The following is a 23,480-nucleotide window of genomic DNA, read 5'->3' as shown; positions in this document are numbered from 1 at the left end:
TCTACAGACAGATCTGAGATATTTATACTACTCTAGAGAGATTTACTTACACTGTGAGTGATCTCATAGAATAGTCAGATCACTCTAGTAAATAAAGAGTGATTATGAATTACAGATCTGAATCTTTCTATATAACTATAAAGAGTGATCACAGACTGCAGATATCTTAATTCTACAATTCTACAGAGTTAATGAAAGAATGAAAAATTTCTCACAATTCTACAGTGTCAAAGAACAATGATTCATGAGAATGAGTGAAAGATAAACTTATAAATACTTCTCTTTGATGAGAATAATCTCACAGAGAGTGATTTATCTGTGAAATGAATCTGTGTGATAATTATATAAGAATCTTATAAAAATAATTAAGAGTCAATCAGAACACTTCTGTGTAAAAGATATGAGATGAATCTGTGTGATAGTCAGAGAAGAATCTGTAGATTATAAAGAATCTCATAGAATAAGAAACTGAGTAATAGACTCTTTTCTCTTCACAGTAATAAGAAATTTTTCCTCACTAAGGTTTTTTTTATATAAATATGAAGAGTTTTTAGTGAGTATCACTGCAGTGCTGAGCTGATTCTATAAAGTCACTCAGTGAAAGACTTCACAGACAAAGTCTTAGAGAGAGAAGAGTATATAAGAAATCTCACTTCTCATAGATTCTTTATCTCTGTTTCTATCTCTCATGTAATCAATAGAGTTAGTGACTCTTGACTACACATAACTATATAGACTGAAGTTCATGAATACTATTCATAACTCAGCTTAAATACTATTACACATTTAATCTCTACATTTTATCTTTTTACTGTGAATACTTCTAGTAGTTAACAGTACATATCACGCCAAGCTGCAAACACCTGAATAATCGCCTGCAAGCACTTATTCTTACACTATATTATATTACTTATTCACTAACTTTTTTCATTCTTCAATCATCTTCTTCATTATTATTATCATTGAATGTCATTATCTCATTCAAGATTTCTATCTCTTCTTCTATTCAACTCTTTCTATCTGTTCATCTATTACATTGTATGTGTTTCTGATAATGATCTCTCATTCTCATAATAAGCATCATTATAGTGCTTATACTGAGCAGTTCATTAATAGTAAGTGTAACACATTGTGAAACATGATCAGAACTTGTTTATCTTCTAATAATTGTCAGAATGTACTACTATGAATGATTTATCTTCTTCAACTTCTTATACACTCTTGACTGTTTTTCTTCTCAGCAGCTTCTGATCATGTTTTCTAGCATGATTTTATATAAATACAGATGCTGATGTTTGTTTTTATTTATATAGAATCTTCACACATTGACAGATCTGTATTCACTGATAATAGTAAACACTTCAATATTGAATTGTTGATCAAAAACTTGGAGAATGTGATAATGAAGAAATTACTTATGTTATATATAACTGAGTCTCTTACATTTCTTTCTGTCTTCTCTGTTTCTTTCTCTGCTGCTTTCTCTCAATCTTCTACATCTATCTCTGTGTCTGATTCTCCCGCTTCTGCTACTCCTGTTCTTGTAATCTCTACTTCTGCTACTTCTACTCTCTCTGATTCTGCTATCTCTGCTTTTATTATCAGCTCTTCTCATTTCAAGCAGATGTTGCATAGACTTAATAAATTACATTTCTCAGTGTGTACACTCTCATTCTTCTTACTAATCTCTAGAATGATTTATTACATGAAAATAATATATAATATAACTATCTAAAGCTCAGTTACAGACACTGATTATTATATTCATTTTAAATATTTATAATGAGACAATTGTTTATTTATATCAGAGAATCACTTCTTCTCTTAATAGTGTTAAGATTATAAGTCTTTTTCTTTTTCATCTTTTCTTTTTAATACTGATTTTCCTGTTCTTAGAGGAAATTGTTATGAGTTTTATTATACACAAAGTCATGATATTCACAGATATCAAGAAACTTTTTATAACTGTAAAGTTTAATATTACAGAGATATCTGCTCTAATAAATTCTTTTAAGATGATAGATCTGTATCAGTCTATTCTCTGATATCTGTCATCTGACTTCATGATGCAGGTAAAAGATATCTGTATTTTCAGAAATCAGAATGCAGATATTGTACTCTTTTACATCTGCAGATATGAGACTTATACATCTTGTCTGAGATATTATTATGAGAATGAGCTGTTCACACACTGTGTTCTACTTTCTGTATTTCTCTGTGTCTCTCTCTCTCTTTCTCAGAAGCCTTGTACATGTTGTAATTACATATACAATTCCAAGATCAGCAGATGTTTATTCAGTAATTGTTACTTCTGCTTTTTATAGTTTTGTATACTAATAATAGTTCTTAGTTACTTCAGTGTCAGAGATCATTTTAATTGAAGATAATAACACTGCTAAGACTACTCTCTTCTGCTCTTAAACTTCTCTCAGCACTTTCTCTCTCTTCTCTGCAGAAAAGATTGTGTGCATATCAGATTATAAGTATTTAACTCTGAGTGACTCTCATCATTATTTGTCTGATTCTGTGTCTTCTTCTTCTTCTACTTCTTTCATCTCTGCTCTCTCTGCTCTGACTTCTGATTCTATGAGTTTTATACTCTTCTTCAATTTTTCTACACACACACATACACATTTCTATATTGATATTTCAGTCAATCTTGTGATAAATGATATTAATGTTGTATGCAGAGTGATAGAGAAATCAGAGATATGTATAATATTATTGTAAGAGTGACTTACAGCTCTCAAATTTCTTATAGATCTTGAGTTTTGAGATTTCCTTTGTTTTTGATGTTTTTCAGATGATATGACATTGGAAATAGATTAAATATATAATGTATAAAAATGAATGAGATATTTATAATAATATTTGTCTTTTACAGCTAACTCTTATAATTGATAATCAATTTATTTTTCTTTTCTTACACTTTTTCTTTATCTGCTAGTCATCACTCTTATATAATCTCTATATAATACAGTGTTCAGTGACTAGGTTCAGCAGCTTTCATCTTTTATGATTCTATCTCACACATTATACTATCTCTCTTCACCTGCTCAGATCACTACAGTGAATAACTCATTGAAACTAACCTTGCTCAATCTCTGAGCATTCTTAGAGATCAAGATAACTTGATCTTATATATTCATGAATGTTTCAGATGATTCATTCTCTGTGATCTCTGTAATTGAACTGATATAAACAGTTAAATTCAACTCTGAATTTCTTTTTCTTCTGTGATCTGACTCATGTGCAAGTCTGCTGCTTTGAGACTGCTTTTTACTGTGTTATATCTGCTATCTACAGCATATTATCATATAATCAGCTACAGTTTTATTACTTATTGAAGTGTGATGTTTATCTAATTTCTTCATTTCTTCTTATTCTTTTCTTATAATTATGAAAAGATCAGAATAAGTGAGATTATCTGATTTATAAGTGTCTATGATTTCTCTTACTTCATGAGACTTTTCAATTATAAGCTTCTTCTTCTTCAATACTGATGAGAGTGCTGTGAATAATTATAATCTGCTCAGATCTTGCATCTTTATCTTTATAAGATATAAATTATTTATTAAGTTATATAAGATCTGTTGCTCTGATTCTTTCAATATATATATTCTCAGAGAATGTGATTTGAGTATTTTATAAAGCTCAAATTATCTAGATTGAAACTTCTCAGAACTCTCATTGTATACAAGAACTCATGTTCTTATCTTAAGACTCAATTTCTTAACTAGTGAGTCTTGTATTCTTTTTAATTGAATTGCTTGATTCAGAAGTAACTTGTTAGCTTTTACATGTGTGTGACTGATCTCTTTCAATCTTAGTTCTGTATCTGTAACTGTTGTGTCTGCAACTGTTGTTTCTGCTATGTCTGTAATTACTGTTTTCTTCTTCACCTTTTCTGAAGCATTCTTCAGAATGCGTGAATGCAATTCATATAACAGATAGAATGATGAATGCTTGAAGACTGCATACTGCTAAATTCATATGACTAATAGTGTCTGATCAAGATATTCATCTTATAATTTCATAGACTTACTCACTAGATATTTCATCAGCATGTTGCTCAAGATTTCATTTAAGTATTTCATCTTCTCATTTATCTGTGAATGATATAATGTTGTTCTATAATATCTTATCTGTAACTGGTCTATGAAATGCCTCACTACTTCTTCTATAAGATTCACACTGTTATTAGTTAGAATCTCACACAGTATTTCATAGTTGATATAGATCTTATTATATAGAAACTTCATCATCATCTTCTCTATTATCTCTGAAACTGCTTTCATAACTGATTAGTCAGTAGTATAATCAATAGCAGTGATTATTCATCAATTTTCATTTGATATTCACAGTAGTATATCTATGAGATTCATCTCTCATCATTTAAACAGTTATATTATACACTTTATCTGATGTTACACTTTCTCACATTTCAATTCTTTCTTAGATTCTTTCATTACCTGGCAATTCAGACACTTGTAAGTATACATCTGAATGTTCTCAGCCATGCTTGATCAGTATACTCTTGATTTGAGTACACTTATGAGTTCAGAGCTTTCTAAGTGACTGAATTTCTTATGCATGCGAGTCATCAAGTTGTGTCTAAATGAATGTTCTAGATAGAGAGCTTCTGCATATTCTAGATTACAGTAAAGCATAATATTATTTTTCAACTTTCTCAGCTTGAAGTTCAGAAGCATCTCTTCTATCACTTTCACAAGATACTTATTATCTGATATCTTACTATTCTTTAAGTGAGAGGTCATTACATTCACTCATTCTGATTTCTTGCATTCTCTCAGTGTGTTTAATATGAACTTCTCTTATACATGATTCATAGAACTCTCATTCATGAAATCAGGTCTGTAACTGATTATATCAAATATCACAGCATCTGATCTCTTTCAGTATTTGATATTAAGATTGTACACTTGAAACTCTGAGATTTAATGTGCTAAGTATTTGAAAGATTTCATTGTTAATTATAGATAAACAAGACTCTTGTGATTCATAATCACTGTTATTATATGTCTGTTGTTAATATATCTATTTCATAACATCAGTATATGCTTGATCACTAGTAATTTCTTTTCATACACTGAGTAATTGAGTTCAGTGCTTAATAGTTTTCTATCATTATATATCACTGAGTGCAGCTTGCTGTTCTTGCTTATCTGTAGAAGAGCATCTCTGATAGCTCATTCAGATGTGTCTGTCTTAATATAGAAAGATTTATTATAATCTGATTAAATAAGCACTGAGAAAGTTGTTACATATTCTCTCAGTGTGAGAAAAGCCTTCTCACACATAACATTTCAGATAATTGAATGAAACTTCTTCTTTTGCAGATTTGTATCTATTTCTCTTAAGAGATCTGAGAGTGATGCAGATATTCATGTGAAATTCTTGATAAATCTGCAGTAATATGAGATCAATTCAAGAAACTGTTATACATGATGTATATTTCTCAGTCACAGTCAATTTACTATAACATTCAATTTCTCTGAGATGAGGTGTATACAGTCATCACTCACTACATATTCTACAAACTCTAACTCTTTCATTTCAAACATATACTTTGTTAATTTGATATAGAGCTTATACTCTGTCAGAGTTATAAGCACTTCATTGAGATGCTTCAGATATTCATTATATGAGTTTGAAAAGACTAGAATGTTATTGAGATATACAAGACATGAGGTTTTATTCTGTTTATAAAGAATCATATTCATCATTATTTGAAAGATGATAGATGTATTTATCAGACTGAATGACATTATCAGAAATTCAAACTTCTCTCATTGTATATTAAATGTAGTTCACAAGACTGACAGTTTATCTACATGAATATGTCAGTATTCTGAGAGAAGATTGATCTTTGATAGATATCAGATGTTTTCAATCATATTCAACTGTTATTGAATCTGTGACAGTGAATATTCATTCTTGATTATAAGCTTGTTAAGTGCTTAATAATTGATACATATTCATCACTTCTCATTCACCTTTTTCATAAATAGAACTGAAAAGTCTCACACACTTGATGAGAATTGTATAAGACTATATTCTAGAAGGTCTGTGATCTGATGCTTCTGTTCTTCAGAATGCATTTGTGACAGAGAATATGTATTCTGATTGACTGGTTTCACATCCCCTGTGTCAATCTCATGTACAAATTCTCATTTCAGCAGTAATTCCAGTGAAAGATCTGTTTGAAAGACCTTCTCATACTTGTTCAAAAGCTTCTTCATACACTTGTTCTTCTATATATTCTTTATCTTAGTTTTCTCTGCTTCTGAATTTCATATGACATACAGAATGCTTTCAGATGAGATCTTATAAATCATTCTTTTTACTTATTAATATGTAAGCAGATTTAACTCTTCTATATCAGAGATGTGAAATATCCTTCTCATATCAGTTAATAGAATTATATGAACTGTTTTCTTTCTATCAGTCAACTATATATAACATGTACATTATTAAATCTACAGATTGAACCTTTGAAATTAATTGAGTTTAAGAATAAGATTGTATTTCATGTTCTGCAGCTCTCACACTCAAATATAGCAAGATCATTCTCTGAAGTACAAGAGAACTCTTACTCTTACAGATGATATCAAATATCAGTTATCAGATAATCTTATGTATCAGAAATTCTTCACTTGATAAACCTGTTTCAGTCTTCAGATTATATGATTATTAATATATTATATAGAAGCTTCTGTATTCACTAACACTTTTACAGTCATCTCTCAATTCTTACTCAAGTGTCTCTTATACATTAACATTTCAGGTTTCAAGATATTGAGATAAGTATTCACTTTATTATTCTTATCTATATCTTATTCAGAAGCCTGCTTTCTCTTAGCATTCACAGAATTCAGAGAATCATCTAATACAGACCTCTCTTTCACTTTGAAGACTTTTTATACAATATCAGTGAGTGTCTCTGAGCTCACTGATTCTGCTAGTTTTTTGACTATCTTACTTCTCTTGACTATGTATACTGTGTGTAATTCTTTATATCATGATTCTGGCATCTGCAGTTGAAGCAAGCTTGATACTTATAATATCAAGATTTTCACTCAGAAGTTCTCTTTTTTAAAAAATTCAGTACTTTAGTAATAACATTCAGATCTAGATTCATTGCATCTGAGTGTATAACTAATATTATAAAAGTCTGATTATCTGTTCTCTGCTAAGATATACTTGATTGTATTATTTTCTATTACAATTGACTCACTTGTTTCTGTATAATAAGAATATTGTATACTTCTTTCACTGTGTCTGACTATAAGATTAAGCATTTTCATTCTGCTCTTAACTTGAATATAAGATTATAAATGAAGATCTGTAAATAGAAAGATATTGAAAGCTTTTCATTCAATATAAGATAGTGTAAACTGAAGTATATAAAGTATAATGTAAGATCACTCACTTATCTACACTCAGTAAAGTGTTTATAATACTTATCTTATATATTTACTTTCTCAAAGTTGTGTAAGATTCATTTGAAAAACTCATTTTATATTTATGAAAATGAATATCATTCTGAGTCTGTGAGATTTATCTTTTCATCAGTCATTTATAATGACTTCACTTTTTCATGTAGAAACATAGCAGATTTTAAGACTTATTAAAATTCTATTAACTATCTGTCTGTGAGTTTATATTTAATCTGATAATATGATTGCATCTGACTTAGCCAGCTGATTACAGCATTATTTTTTCAGTTATTATTAAAGCTTAATGACTCTGACATATCTCTCAGCTTGATGTATTTTATATTCAGATTCTTATTCTATGCAGTGATCTCTGCTAGTATGTACACTTCTGAAGAGATTGTGAATAATTGTAGTGAGATCTTCAGATTTGATGTAGTTATCTATAAATATTCAATCTTTCACTGCAGACTTAAGATCTGATTTTCTCTATTCTTATTGATGATAATGATTGCATTAATGAAGCTCTTCATAGTGAATACTTGATTTACAGTGAATGTCAATTGTTGTTTAACTTCTGCCTTGACCTGTCACTGTGTACACAAGGTCTCAATTTTGTTTAGAATTCTTGTACATGTACAGAGCTTCAATTTCAGTTCAGCAGTCTCAGCTGTTTTTCTTACTGCTTTGAGTAAACTCTCTGAGAGATTCTGCATATCTTCTGATTCAGATAGCAGAGAAGAGTGTTGTTTGTATTAACTAGAAGAGATATTCATTTTAATAATTTCTCATTGATTATACAATGTCTCTTATTATATTACTATATTATTATATCACTATATAATTTCTGTTATTATTGTATAACTTCAGTGATTATCACTCTCTCTTTTTATTCTTCTTTTAGATAGAGAGTGAACTTCTTTGAATCTTGTTCATTACTCTCATTCTCTTTCTCACATCTCATCTATTTACACATTATACATGGCATTCATCTGAGTGTGAAGTTTTTTCTCAACAAGTAAAGCAGTATCAATTAAATGCTCTTTCACTCACTGCTCTTTATATGCTATCTTTTGAGATGTTCTAGAATCACACTGACATGATAACTATGAATTGCTTCATAGATAAAATTATCACACTCTGAAGAAGTCTGCACTTCTCACTGGTTTTTAGACATGCTATCAGATGTGATTCAAAGGTTGCTTGAGTCAGTGTATGATTACAGGCGTACACCGGCTTCTTATATACATTATCTAAATAATTAGTGGCCGCTAGAGCCTCTTTACATTCATAAGTGTGTTCGGAAGCGTGTTCAGAAGCGGCTGCGTTATTATCCGGCGGTTGTATGTTCTTCCGAATCACAATATTAAAAAGACTCTAGAAAAGTTATTCTGTGTTTCAATAACAGATTCTTGTATAAAACTCTCTTAATAATATCATGAATATCTAGATATCTTCTGATAAGATAATATTATAAATATATCTCTCTTACAAGATTCTGAAGTGAATCACAGTATTAAGTTAGAGAAAAAGAATGATAAGAATCTTGAACTGTTATAAGACTCTCTTTATAATATGTTTTAAGATGAACTTCTTCTTCTTTAAAAGACACTCAATGATCTGTTAAATAAAGAATTTATACATATTAATAACTCTTACATCACAGTCTCTATTCTCTTTGCAAAGAAATCAGATGAAGAACTTCAGTTCTGTGTGAATTATTGAGAATTGAACAGATTAATAAAGAAGAACTGTTATTTTTTATCTCTTATCAATAAACCTCTAACTCATATTGAATAAGCTCAATGATTTACAAAGTTAGATATCATCACTGTGTTTCATAAGATTCATATTACTGAAGAAGATGAGTGACTTACAGTATTTTAAAATGATATAATCTCTTTAAATAAGTAGTCACACTCTTTGAACTAATCAATGCTCTCAGTACATTTCAAAAGTATATTAACTGAGCACTCTGAGATTTTCTTAATAAGTTTGTATCTACTTATCTAGATAACATTCTCATCTTCATCAATGAATTCAGAAAAGAGTATCAAGAGTATATACAAAGAGTATTATAATAACTATGAGAAACAGAACTATTAATTAATATTGATAAGTATGATTTCAAAGTTAAGAGTACTAAATACTTAGGTTTCATCATAGAAGCTGATAAGAGAATTTAAATGAATTCTGAGAAGATCTCTGTCATTCTTGAATGAGAAGCTTTACATACTGTGAAAGATGTATAAAGCTTCATTGAATTCACTAATTTATATCAGCAATTTATATAAAACTTCTCAGATATTATAAGATCACTTACAGAACTCACTAAGAAAGACTCAGTGTTTCAATAATCAGTGAACACTGAAGCTGCATTTATACAGATAAAGAAGATGTTTATTAATATCTCTCTACTGATAATATTCAATTCTGATCATAAGACAGTTATTGAAGCTGATTTCTCTGACTATGTAATAGAAGAAGTGATATTATAATATGATAATAAAGATATTTTACAATTATATATCTTCATATCTAAGAAACTGAGTCCTGCTGAATACAATTATAAGATCTATGACAAGGAACTTCTTACAATTATATACTGTTTAGAAGAATGAGACTCTGAACTCTGAAGTATCTCTGAATTTGAGATAATCACAGATTATAAGAATCTTAAATACTTCATAACTATCTATAAACTCACTGAATAATAGATATAATAATCTGAGTTCTTAAGCTGCTTTCATTTTATAATACACTACTGTCTCAGCAGCTAGAACTCAATGACAGATACTCTCTTATAATGAGAGTAAGATATGTCTTTCAATATAGCAGACATCTGTTAAATGAACTGAGAATATCAGCTTCTAGATCTGAAGATATTAGTTGATTAAGATAAAATAACTCATGATACTATATATACTTCTCTGATTAGAACACTCTCTCTTCAAACTGATACTAACACTGACACTGATATCTTGACTTCTCTCAAACCTACACTAGATAAATTATGACATGTAACAGCTTAAACTGATGAACTTCTTTAAGCACTTACTAAAGCAGTATATCAAGAAGCACTTTGATTTCTCTCAGAACTATATATAAGAATCAACATCTCAGAATATTCAATCAATAATAATAACACTCTATAATTTTATAAATAACACTAAGTCTCTCACTCTGAACTCTTATACACTTGAATAATACAAGAGATGTATGATTTATATATAACTGATTATTCAGACTGTGAATAACTGTGTAGAATGATCTTCTGAGAGTTCTACTGATCTGAGATATTAAACAGTATCAGATGTTTTATCTGAAACTGTAATCACTATTCTTCTATTATCTTATGAAAGAACTGTTGAAAAGATCTATTAAAATCACTTAATATCTCTGATAGAATCTGATGAGATGTAGTAATTAACTTCACTATTAATTTATCTAAGAGTAAGAGTTGTAGAAATATTCTGATCATTGTGAATTAATTAAGTAAAGATATAATATTGAAATCTTGTAATAAGATGAATACTGAATAAGTCACTGAAGCTTTTCTACAGAGCCTGTTCTATTGTATATATAAATTACTGAGATTTATAGTATCAGATCAGAGTTATTAATTTATAAGCACTCTCTGAACAAGAATCTATTAAGTTCTCAAGATTATATATTATTTATTAACTGTCTATCACTCTAAGACTGATAATGTATCAGAACAGATAATTCAGACTGTGAAAAATTATCTTTATAAGTTCTACAATTACTTATAAGATAATTGATATAATCTTCTTCTATATGCAGAGATTACTATCAACAGTTAAGATGTTATTTCAACAGATATAAGTCTGTTCTTTCTTATACACAGATATTATATGAAAGTGTTGAATCTTCTAGAGACTACACAGTTCACACTGAACTCTCACAGTTCAATTCAGATCACTGATAATATAGTAATAAAGCTCTGAGATGTCTGTGACTGAGCAGAGGTCTTTATAACAATCATGAAACAAGATTAAGAAGATTAAATTAATATCTGACAAGATTCTGCAGAGCAGTATAAGATAGAAGATCTTATGTGATTGAATCTCAAGAATATATGAACTACATATTTATCTCATACACTAGATTATCATCATATCAGGTATAAAGTGATAGAAGTTCTAGATAGTCATAACTACTATCTTAACATATTATCAGAAATTCATGATGTCATTTATACAAGCTTGCTCTGTCATATCATCACTGACTTATTTTCTTCTCAACTGACTTTCAACTGACAGCTGCCAGGCATCATAGAAGAAGATAATGAGCTTGAGTGAGAGATTGAGAATATTCTCAATAAGAGACCTCACAGCTGCAGCTGATAATATCTTGTGAAATAAGTTAGCTATGATTAATCAATCTGAACTCTGAGTTTTATATTATCTGAAACAGCAGCTCTTGATCAATGAGAACTGCTTCTGAAAGAGAAGGACTAATATGACAGACTGCATCTGATCAATTATATAGACTATTTCATTATACTTCATAGATTCTTTCACTTCATTCTTGAACATGTACATTTCAATTCTCAGTCATTCTCAATTATCAATTCTCAGCTGTTATAAATGTGTATAGATTCTTCCACCTTGAAGCTTCACTGTATATATCATTATATATATGTATAAATATTCATCTCAATTACTGATTCTCACACTTTCTCTTTCTTTTCTTCTCTAATGTTTTTCTCTTTGTTATATAAGACCTATCAATATAATACTGATTCATTCAGTGTAGGTCTCTTACAGATTCAATCTATATATTTAAGTAATTAATAATTGATTGAAAATCAGTTAATAATCAATTCAGTATAAATTATATACTTACTTTATTATTAAATTCAAGAATAATTTCAGTATTAAATTGATTTTGAATTGATTATCAACTGATTTTCAATTAATTGTTAATTAATTATAGTAATAAAATAAATTCAATCTATATATTTAAGTAATTAACAATTGATTGAAAATCAGCTGATAATCAATTCAGTGTAAATTATATAAATACTTTCTTTATTATTAAATTCAAGAATAATTTCAGTAGTAAATTGATTTTAAATTGATTTTGAATTAATTGTAGAATTAATGATAAATAATTAAGTAGTTTCAAATTATAAGAAAAGATGTATTGAGTGAGGTCAGATAGTGACACGGGTCACATTTACAAGGTCAGCTTACATAACAAGGTCAAGTGACGCACTTAGTAAGGTCAAGTTTTCTGCTTTCTATATCACTCAATTATTTATCATCAATTCTATAATCAATTCTTAATTAATTTAAAATCAATTTAAAATCAATTTAATACTGAAATTATTCTTGAATTTAATAATAAAGTAAGTATTTATATAATTTACATTGAATCAACTATTAACTGATTTTCAATTAATTATTAATTACTTAAATATATAGATTAAATCTATTTTTATTATTATAATTAATTAACAATCAATTCAAAATCAATTCAAAATCAATTCAAAATTAATTGTTAAATATTTTTATCTTAATATATTTTAAAATTCTATAAAACATCTCTTTATATTCTATATGAATTTGTCTGTTCATTTAATTGATTATAAATCAGCTATACATGCTTTGATTAATTGATGAGCTGAGTGAATGAATGAATAAATGAGTGAATTAAAAGATTGAAAGTTAATTACCAACTGATTATTACTGTATTGTGCGAGGTCAGAGTCATGATTATATAACAAGATTAAGTGACTCACTTAGCAAGGTCAAGTTTTCTGTATACATCAATCACAGTGTAGCAAGAAGAGGTGTTAATGATTACTTACATCTACTCTAGTCACGTGCCACTTCAACCTGTTGATGATTACTATATCTACCTCAATCACGTGTCACTCAACTTATATAGCTTTATCTTAGATAGATAATATACATATTAGAACATTATTCTTCAACAGATTATAAGACTCTTTTTATAACTGCTGATAACACATCAATCTCATCTTCATATATCATTGAATGTGTCTAGATATCTCTTTGAACCTATGATTAATTTGAGATCTGATAGAACAACAGATTTAACAAATAAATACATACTGTGAAGACAATGAAATTCAGAAGCACTGAAAGTGCAACAGAGAACAACAGTTCATTTGATAATATTTACAATAAATGACTCAGATAGAGATTTTGAAGACCTGATTATTAAATATATTATCAAGATGTTAAATAACAAGAATAGTCAGTGTGACTGTAATATGAATTCTGTAAATGAGTTGACTTGTATGAGATTGAAGATAGTAAAACTTTAATATGAAATTGAATAGATGAAAGCTAGCAGAGCTAATAAGACTTTAACTAGTAGTGATGACACTGTCAGTGTGAATCTGACAGAATTTTTATAATAGTAAGAATGAACATCAGCTCTGATAAAGATTCTGAGAGAGTTTTAAGATCATGTTAAGCACATCAGAAAGCCTGTTATTCTCACAGACTCTGAGAACTATTTAATGTGAAAGAAAGAGATCTTATTAACTACAAAGCAATTTCACACAGTCAATATCATTAATAAGAAGCAAGTCAGTCTCATGAAGAATGTGAGTAATAATATACAATGATTTTGAAAAGAATGTAACATGTAACTGTATAATTATATATAATCTGTGATTACTTCACAGATAAAATCTTATTTTACAGTACTAAAGAAATCTAAGCTATCTGTCTACACTCTGTGAAAAGTTATAGAGGAGAATTTCACTGAAAGACCTGCTGTTAAAAGAACAAGATTGTATAGAAAAATTATAACTCTATCTATTAAGTCAAAGAAATCAGATTATATCTTTATTAAATATTTAATTATTATATGAACTGAATATATACATCTAGAATTTAAGGCTGAGAACTACATGTTTTTTAACTGTCTGCTCACTGAAGTGAGTGAGATATGAGTATTATTCATTAGAAACTGAATGAATCAGATTGATAAGAATAATAGTCAATCTTTTGAAACTGACTTTATAAGTCTTTGTCAAGATATCTTGCTACATCTTCTGATAATAAGAGAAGCTTCAAAGAATGTGATGATAAATGCAACTGATAACAAGTAAGAATTGAATAAGAAAAGAAACAATAATGATAATTTCAGACTTAGAAATGAAATAAAAACATACTATCACTGTCAAAAAGTCAGTCATACTCAGAATGATTATTGAATGAAATACCTGGAAAAACATTCTTTCACTATTAATAAGAAGAATAAGAATGAGAATAATAATAACACAGATACTACTTCTATTCACAGTATTATAAAACAAATGTTCTATTTAAAAGATGAAACTTATTCAAATAATAACTTAATAAAGAATACTTGAATATTGAACTTCAGATCAGATGCTTATATCACATCTTATAGAGATCTTATTGTGAGAAAAAAGAAGAATGTTACATTATCATTGATAATGATGAATGAAGTCAAAGTCTCTGTTATAATAGTCAAGAATACAAGCATTTCAGTTAAAGAAACAAATATGATATTAAATGATGTCTGTTATACCTCAAATTTGAAAGTTAATCTTATCAGTCTAAGCAAGCTTGTACAGCAATGATACACTTTTAAGCAATTAATATATAGAAATAATCATACTATATTACTAATATCTTCTGACAGAATGTTCTCATTTACTATGAGATTAAATGATAGAGATATCTATGAGTTGAAGAAGCTGATAATATACAGAGATCTGATTTATTTTCCTGCATCTGATGATAGTTTCACATCTGCAAAAGTAAAACTGACACATCTGTGTCTGATCTTTGCATCTATGAAAAGAATTATAAAGAATATACTCACTAGAAGAGATACATCTATGAAAAGAATCACAAAGAACATACTCACTAGAGAGAGTGCAAAATACTGACAAGAAACAAGAGACAATGCTGCCTGCTATGAAGAAAGCAATCAATCTAGAAAAAGAGAAATCTCTGGCACAAGAACTGCATCACATCAAGATAGAGTATCATATTCTCTGAGATTTGATTGAAACAGAATATATCATGATGAAACATGATGGTTTCACAGCTGATATAGCTGATGACCTCACTAAGCCATTGACAAGACCAGCATTTGAGAAGTTTGTTGAGAAGATTGATTTGAAAGAGATTAAGAGAGACTAAGGTAATGATGATACAGTGTATTAATGAATTTTCTGTGTATCTGTTAATTTTTACAGTTATTGCTGTACAGATGCTTTTCCTAATAAGGATTACTACATCTACCCCAATCACGTGCCACCCAACTTATATATATTTAAGTGTAACTCGCGTAGTTAGATTACAACACAACAACGTTATCCTCCAAGATCATGATTATGTAACAAGGTCAAGTGGCGCACTTAGCGAGGTCAAGTTTTCTGCTCCCTGTAATTTAATCTACATATAAGGAGCCGGCGTAGTTACGCCTGTAATCTTACGCTGGCTCAAGCAACCTTTGAATCACACTTTGTAAAGGGATTTAAGGCCTTTCTTCTTCGACCGCCATCTACTTCGGCCGCCATCTACATCGACCGCCATCCATTCCGGCCGCCATCTACTTCGACTGCCATCTATTTCGACCGCCATCTATTTCGACCGCCATCCATTCCGACCGCCATCCACCTCGCCCGCCATCCTCTTCACCAGCTATCCTCTTCGTTCGCTATCCATCTCGGGTGCGAAGGATGGCATGTGGACTGCGAGAAGTAACAAAAGGTAGCAGCTTAGCAATCGCTCCAGAGCAATACCAGAGTTTAATTCCACGTCGACAGATCGCTTGCATGGCTCAGGCACCACCTCGATAGCCAATAGCGTGCGGGCGATGTGACTTGGTGTTAAGACACCCACACATGGGCCAGTTATCAAGTGTGTTTGATCAATAATACTTATTCAAGCTTCGCTACCTTCGCTACCATCAGTTAATTTTTTCTACATTGCAGCAGTGGCGTTCATTGCATGTTAAACCTACCAATAACACCAGGCCACGTCCTGCAGAGAAGTCATTTGCAAACATTGGAGAAAAGCATGTTCTTGCGATCTCTATTAGACAATGAATTGACATGTTGTATTGGACACAGTACTCCGCATCTTTTCAAGCACTAACTTGGACTTACGTTTATTCGAGACCATTATTATCATTCCTGCTGATCTAGTTCACCAACTATGAAAAGGTGTATCCTTGGCTATTTGAGAGCAAGGAGCAAACCTCCCAAGCCCATGCCCCCTCTTACGATGGCGACAGCTGCAGCCGATCGTTCAAAAGTGAACAGGCTCTCGAGCAGCACATCGAAAGCTCCCCAGCCCATGCTGCCTCGTACAATTGCGACAGCTGCAACCGATCGTTCAAAAGTGAACGGGCTCTCGGGCAGCACATCGAAAGCTCCCTAGCCCATGCTTGCTCGTCCATGTATCCAACACACCACGGCGGTGTATCACGCTTGCTGGAAGAAGAGGGACTTTATTTCACCTTCCATGACGTTGACGACTCTGCAGGCTGTAACAGAGAGTACGACACAAACATCAAGGGTTGGTTCATGTGTCGCAACAGAACCTGTGCCTCTCGTGGATGGTCAAGCAAGAGAGTTGCCATCACTATACGAATGTACCCCGGAGCGAAGTACAATGCAAGGGTATATCACCAACGCTGCGAGGGCTGCAACGATCTTAGCCGACCACGCCTAGATGGGTCATATGCGGAAAGAGTCGCATACCGTATCAAAAAATGGTGCGGGATACAGATGGATATGTCTCACTATTCATCTAAAAGCAAAGGTTCTCACATTAGTGACCTATGTGAAGGATGCAGAGATGGCCATTGCAGTGCACTTCAGCTAGAAGGCGATTAGATAGCGTGGCAATGGGGTTTGATCTTGAGCATGGAACATGGGTTTCACAACTGAAAAGGTTCGAAGGGGGACAGGACAGTAATTTGTGATTCCTTCGATTAATACTTGTATACACTAGGTTGGTTTGAATGTGTATAAACCTGTGCCTACAACTAGCCGCAATTAATCGAATCCCGAATACTTTGCTTCTTTACAATTCAGCGGGGCCGCCTTGGCGTCGAAGCTATGCCAAGTTCGGACCCGCTTTGACATGGGGGAACTTTCATCGACATATTCAGATTGTATTATGATTGGCTCTTTTGGGCGGGGAACAGATAAGCCCACCTCTCTCTCTTTCTGCTTGAACGACCGAAAGGCGAACTCATTGAAAGCACCAAATCCAGCTTCATCGTCCCAAGGTATCAGTCTTGAGATTGAGCAGTACCAAAGCAAAAGCGAGAAGCAGATAATTATTGAGCAAGGCATCCTAGCAGGCCAACCCTTTTGCATTCTTAATGCCCAGAAGGCGACCACAACCGTCAACACCGGAGGACTTGCCAGATCCGCCTTCTGATTCTGAAAAGAAAGAATACTATGTTGCGGGAGACAAAGTTTACTTTGTCCTTCGCGGCGGTAGGTATGTGCCTTCGTTGCTCCCTCAGCTTCAGTCCAGGCTAAGTTGTAGTAGATAGTGAATGGCGAATGGGGAGCATCAGCAACAAGACATTCAGCACCCTAATGGCAGTTGTATGTCAAGCAGAAGCCCCTGATTTTATACATAAAACTGAACATATCTAGGTTATCGATGACGAGACAGAGGACGAGGAGAACGTTCGTACGGAATACATCCGCTTGAGGAGGTCATAAAAATGGAAGGTGCAGGATTTTGGGGTTGGTGTTGGAAGATTCAGTGATACATAGCTTGGAGGTCCGCCAGGCTTCGGTCAATCCACTTCCACAAAGTCCTGTTGGCTTTGAATGCGGGGCTTTCCGCTCTGAGTGCTAAGGAGCCTGGCTGACTGTACCGTGAAGACCATTGTGAAATAAGAGTCAATTTTCTAGCAACAGTCAAATCAACTTGAGACCTCCGATCAAAATGTTTCTTTTCTGCCACCCTGGAGTAATCATCATCTCTCTTCAGAAGCGCATGTATCTTCCCATAATCATCCCAGGCCTGTCTTGTTTTAAACTCCATCAGAAGTTGACCCCCGGTGCTGTTGACGGTCACCCAGAGTTCATTTAGCAGGGAAAAATCCACGACCGTATCGAAGTTGAGAATATGAGAAAGCAACCACATGGGGCGGCTATGTTGCAGGACTTGGCAGAGGAGAGCTCTTCTCTTCGGATTGACATCTGAAGCATTGTACACTGCTTCCCGAAAGCCCCGCTGAAATTGCTCTCGAAGTTGTTCTGACAGCTCGTTTCGTGATTGAGGGAGTCCAGGCTCTGTGATGGCCACTGAAAGAGGCACAGACGAACAGAACGCCCAGTCGATAACACATGTAATATTGTATTCCTCATCAACAAAGATATTGTTCACGCTGATGTCCGGGTGGTGCAATGAGTAATGGCACGAGTCCTCCTTGAAGGATGTGTCTCTGACCCATTTTTTCCGCATGTCAGCAAGTAGGTCACTTACGATCATATAATCTGTCCGATTATCAGAACCATCAATTTTGGAATGTAGCGTGACAAAATCATGCCACCGGTCGCGGGAACGCTCGAATTGAGCGTCATCCTCATAATCCTCTGGTAAAGGAAATGGTGCAAAGAAGCAGCGCGGGTTGAGAGGAAGAATGCTGGCATGATCTTGCAGCGCTGAAATCAACGCTCCGTAGAAGTCAATGGTGGAGGTGAAGGGGCCGCGGTTTAGATCAAGTGTGTGCCTCTCGTGCACCAGTAATCCCCTTGTCAAGCATGTCTTGATCACCGGACCATGTACGCTTTCAAAAAGCGATCCAATCTGGTCGAATTTAAGTTGGCATAACTGCAACGTAATAGATCCAAGCTGGCGGAGAATTTTTGCCTTGCCATTCCAGGACATATGCGTCCAGTGAAGCCGAAGAGGGCATCCAGGTGCTTTGCTCATCAAGATGTAGGGCACCCCTATTTCATTCTCCTTGGAACAACTTTGTCCATCAGTTTTGATAAGCATGAAACCCTGGGTTAGGACATTCGAATCACCTGTATGCAAAGACCTCAGGAACAGCAATCGAGCTATGAGATCGGATATATTTGAGCGTGATAGCTTCACTCTCCAGCAGCATAGAGTTTGTTCGAGGGCACGGAATAGCTCCATTCTCGTTTAGTGGTGATCTCAATAGCCACTCCACTCCATCAGTAAAGAGGATGGAGATCGCCCAGTTCAGACTACCATACACTGGAGCTTGAGATGCATCACAGTCACAACTAATTCCGTCGCGAAGGCGGCTGGCGAGGAAACAGAGAGCATCAACATTGAATCTGGCGAAGCGGAATATTTTCGGACGTTGATTAGCTGATGGCATCTTGAGAATCCTGAAGAGTCGGAAAGTAATGGCATTTGCCAGCCGACAAAACCATTTTGACCTCAACCCCGGTTGAAAGATTCTCCGAAATCCCAGGTGTGACAAAAATTCTCGGCAGTCGTCACCATTCATAGACAGCCATTTTATGTTTCTCTACAACGGAAAAGTGCATTTAAATACTGCCGGACCTTCATCCTATTCTCCTGTTACATAACAAAAGCTATAGCGATCATCCAAGCCCTACTTGACCTAGTCCTGAACATGCATCGAGACGAAACAGCGGGTATCCTACCGGATTATTCCTATTGATAACTATGACGAGTGTGTAGAAACCCTGTACTGACTGACCAGCTGCCGACAACAAGAACATGCTGCTGATCTAGCTACATAAAATACATAAGGCTCGATACCTTGCATGATTGGTATCTTATCCGTACACAGAGAAATGGTGAGGGAGATTGGTCTACCAGAGATTGTGCACGATCTGTGAGGGGCCACTCCAGGTCTGTATGGAACCTTCGCGTTTACAATTACCACGTTGACTGCTAGGCTAACTCCACATCGATTGGGAGTTTGGCAATGGATGGCTCCTGCTTACAGTAGCCACGCGAGTACTTGCATGGGTCGCAGGCCGTTCAGGCATCCGGTATTTGGGGGCACGCGTAACGGTGCCATGCGCGACTTCTGCATGGATGAGAAGGGCGGTTAGGGTCTCCAGTCTCACTCGGCAGATCCCACAACCCATTGGCTGGAACTTCTCGAGATGTCGCCTTTGATAATGCTTGGTGAGGTCCCCTGGTGTCTTGAAGGAGTAGACCCGATCTGCAGGCAGAAGGTTAGAATTCTGCAGGCAGAGGAAGCAGATTTTTGATCGCTTCTTGGACCGGCGGGCGGGATCAATGGCGGTCGAAGTGGTGCAGACTTCTCGAACCACTGCACTGATGCGCTCGTTCCATGATGGGGTGCGGATTCCTTCTGGCTCAGCTGGTGTTGATGGCGCGGGGGTTGGTCGAGTCTCGCGGAAACGCCGACGGCAGAGTGGGCCCTCCTAGACCCCACTGTATGCAATGATGGTGTTTACGGCCTTGATCCGGCGCTGCAGCTCCGCTGATGGAGTGGTCGGTGGCAGTGTCAGCACCGCATCACACATGGCCATCAGCTCCACGCTCATTCAGTCCGAACATTCCATTGCGTCCTTCACATCTTCGTCGATCAATTTTCCGGACAGTTGTTGGGCGATGTCCTTCAGCGGCTGTTCTTCTCGGTACCGTTCCAGCATCTCGCGCTTCAGCTGGAGCCTTGCGCGTTGCTTCTCGCTGCGAAGCCGGCGAACTGCCCGGTGATGTTTGTCATCCGTACTCTCATGCTTGTTCAGTTTCTTGCGGTACCTTTCTGCTCCAGGCCGGCCCATCTTGAAGCGTTGCTTGTACCTCTCGCCAGTTCCGCCTCCGAGCCACTTTGCGGAGCGGTCAACATGCTTCTTGAGGCGCGTAACCCGCTTCGACAGAGCGAGGATGCGCGGCTGCTCATTGACTGACTTTGACTGCTCGGGCGTCAGCTTCCAGGGTCGCCGGGGGTCAATGGATTGAATCATCGAGCAGATCCGCTTCAAGAGCGCTTTCCGTGATTCGTCTATACAGTGATCTAAAGACGAATCACGGAAGGTTTTCATAACATCAACATTGATATTCCGATCTAGATAGTATTTGAGGTACATATCGATCTTCTGGTGCTGGAGCATCAAGTTCTGTAGAGAATCGCTGACGTCCGCTGCTTGGATATTAGAATATTGAGCGAAAGGAAAGGCAGGGTGAATGGTGATACTCATCACTCTCATTCCACTCCTTCCCAGCAGCGCGACGGAGCGCGTACGGGCCCACAGGATACTCAAAGCCAGTGATCTCGCCGCACTTTTTCATTCGATTCCGCAGCGATGCCGTAGTCGCCTTGATCTCATGCGCGATTCGGACGCCCTCTCCCTCGCGGACCACCTGGCAGAAGAGAAAGTTCTCCGCCAGGTCATCTCGCAGTGGGATCTTCTGCTCATTGAGCTCGTCCAGAATGCCCAGATCGTAAAGGTCCTCAGGGCACCGGATGTAAGGGGACTTGAACGCCTTGGCATGGAACAGCAGTCCCAGAAGGAAGACATGGGGGCTGAGCACCAGAGTCGGGTCATAGATGATCTCAGGGAGCCAGAATGTGTTCCTGTGCACGTCAGTCTCCGCACCGCAGGAAGGGGTGGAAGCCGGCCTTACGCATCCTTGTCACCCAGATACGCCTTGGTGAACTCGCCGGTCAGTCCGATGAACAGGGTCGCTAGATTCGAAGCCGGGTCCCTGACTAGCGAGAGCTCCAGGTGTCGATAGCGGAGCTGCGTCAGTGCTTCCGGTCGATGTCCCGTGTATCCCGCAAGTTGACAGAACAAGATCAACTGGATGCGCTCCCAGCCGACCAGGAAATGCATATCAGTTGTAGTCAGAAGCACGCGGAGGTACTCAGCCAGGTCCTCGACATACATGGTCGCTTTCAGTCTCTTTTCGCGGCTGAGCTTCTTCTCGTCGGCGACAAGGTTGATCACATCCTGCGCCTGTTTCATGATTAGGGGGTCAATATCATTGCCGTTGTCCTCCTTGTAGACCTGCGAATACTGCTTCCAGAACGTCTCCAAGGAACTTATGTTTTTGATACCCGACCGCCTCCTCCCGTCCTTACCGCGACGCTGGTCGCACGCCCAGCTGAAGAAGGCTTTGAGAGATTGGATCGAGAGGGTGCGGTACGCGTGGGACACATCTCGGTGCATATATTCGCAGAACCTGTTTTGCCCCGTAGTTAGCAGGTCTGGTCGGAGCATGTTGTGCCTGTACTGCAGCATACTCACCGCTCCCAGTGGTCGCGAGCTCTATCCTTGCCGTAAATGGTGCTGTCCTTATAGAGGCGCTCCCGAAGCTTTGAGGGATCAAGATTGGCTTCCTCCGCCGCATAGTGTTCGGGAGGGGGGAGCTTGTAGTCATCCCACTCCTCATGACTGTCCTCGCTATTGCTGCTGTCATCGCTGGAGGTCTCCCCAGTCACATCCGTGTCGTAATCATCGACGCAGTCTGAAAATAGACCGCCATCATCACTGTAATCTGGATCGGAGTCTGAGACCTCACAGCACACATCCATGGTGGAGCCAGCCATCATCATGGCGAATCAGTGTAGAAGCAGTGCTGGTCCTTTGCTGGAAGAGGGCCGACAGTGCCAGGTGTAGAGCGACGGCAGAGTGAACAGTAATAAGAAGATTGTACAGATGACAAGCTGTAGAACAGCGCAACAGAAAATTATGAAGAGACAGCAGAGTTCAGAGCTTGCAAAAAGAATAAAGATGAAAGAGAGTCACCATTCCCCTCCTGCGGAAGAAGGACGGGTGACTGGCGGGTGATTGAGCACCCATTTTGAATCTGCACGAACCAGCGGCCGCCTGCAAGCAGGGCGAGGAACCGAAAATAGACCGCACGAAGTGGAGCGAGAGCAGCGGCAGCATTGGCATCTGGGGCGCTGGGTCGCTGTGCGAGAGATCGAATCCATCTTGAGTCCCGTCAGCGTGGATGGTGGTGGCCTTCGACGCGTCACCACACTCTATAGTGTACTCTCGCGGGTCCATCAAGGTCATCC

The 23,480-nt window shown here is 35.9% G+C and overlaps 3 protein-coding genes across 3 annotated transcripts; 2 read left to right on the top strand and 1 right to left on the bottom strand.

Moving 5' to 3' along the window:
* Positions 1-16,899: 16,899 nt before the first annotated feature.
* On the top strand, positions 16,900-17,340 carry BDBG_02341 (uncharacterized protein; the record flags this gene model as incomplete). Its single annotated transcript, XM_031720748.1, has 1 exon — positions 16,900-17,340. The coding sequence occupies one exon, from the start codon at positions 16,900-16,902 to the stop codon at positions 17,338-17,340; it is 441 nt and encodes a 146-aa protein (XP_031577022.1).
* Positions 17,341-17,834: 494 nt separating this feature from the next.
* Positions 17,835-18,186, top strand: BDBG_02340 (uncharacterized protein; the record flags this gene model as incomplete). Its single annotated transcript, XM_002627623.2, has 3 exons — positions 17,835-17,956; positions 18,012-18,066; positions 18,118-18,186. 3 exons carry the CDS (start codon positions 17,835-17,837, stop codon positions 18,184-18,186), a joined length of 246 nt encoding a protein of 81 aa, XP_002627669.1.
* Positions 18,187-18,226: 40 nt separating this feature from the next.
* Positions 18,227-23,012, bottom strand: BDBG_16550 (uncharacterized protein; the record flags this gene model as incomplete). Its single annotated transcript, XM_031724482.1, has 9 exons — positions 18,227-19,448; positions 19,504-19,836; positions 20,175-20,209; positions 20,425-20,810; positions 20,886-20,933; positions 21,009-21,596; positions 21,658-22,031; positions 22,082-22,639; positions 22,705-23,012. The coding sequence occupies 9 exons, from the start codon at positions 23,010-23,012 to the stop codon at positions 18,227-18,229; spliced, it is 3,852 nt and encodes a 1,283-aa protein (XP_031577021.1).
* Positions 23,013-23,480: the final 468 nt, after the last annotated feature.

Source organism: Blastomyces gilchristii, assembly GCF_000003855.2.
Source record: "Blastomyces gilchristii SLH14081 genomic scaffold supercont1.3, whole genome shotgun sequence".
Lineage (NCBI taxonomy): Eukaryota > Fungi > Ascomycota > Eurotiomycetes > Onygenales > Ajellomycetaceae > Blastomyces > Blastomyces gilchristii.
The sequence above is the reverse complement of the archived record's forward strand: the minus strand, read 5'-3'. Positions and strand labels throughout refer to the sequence as shown.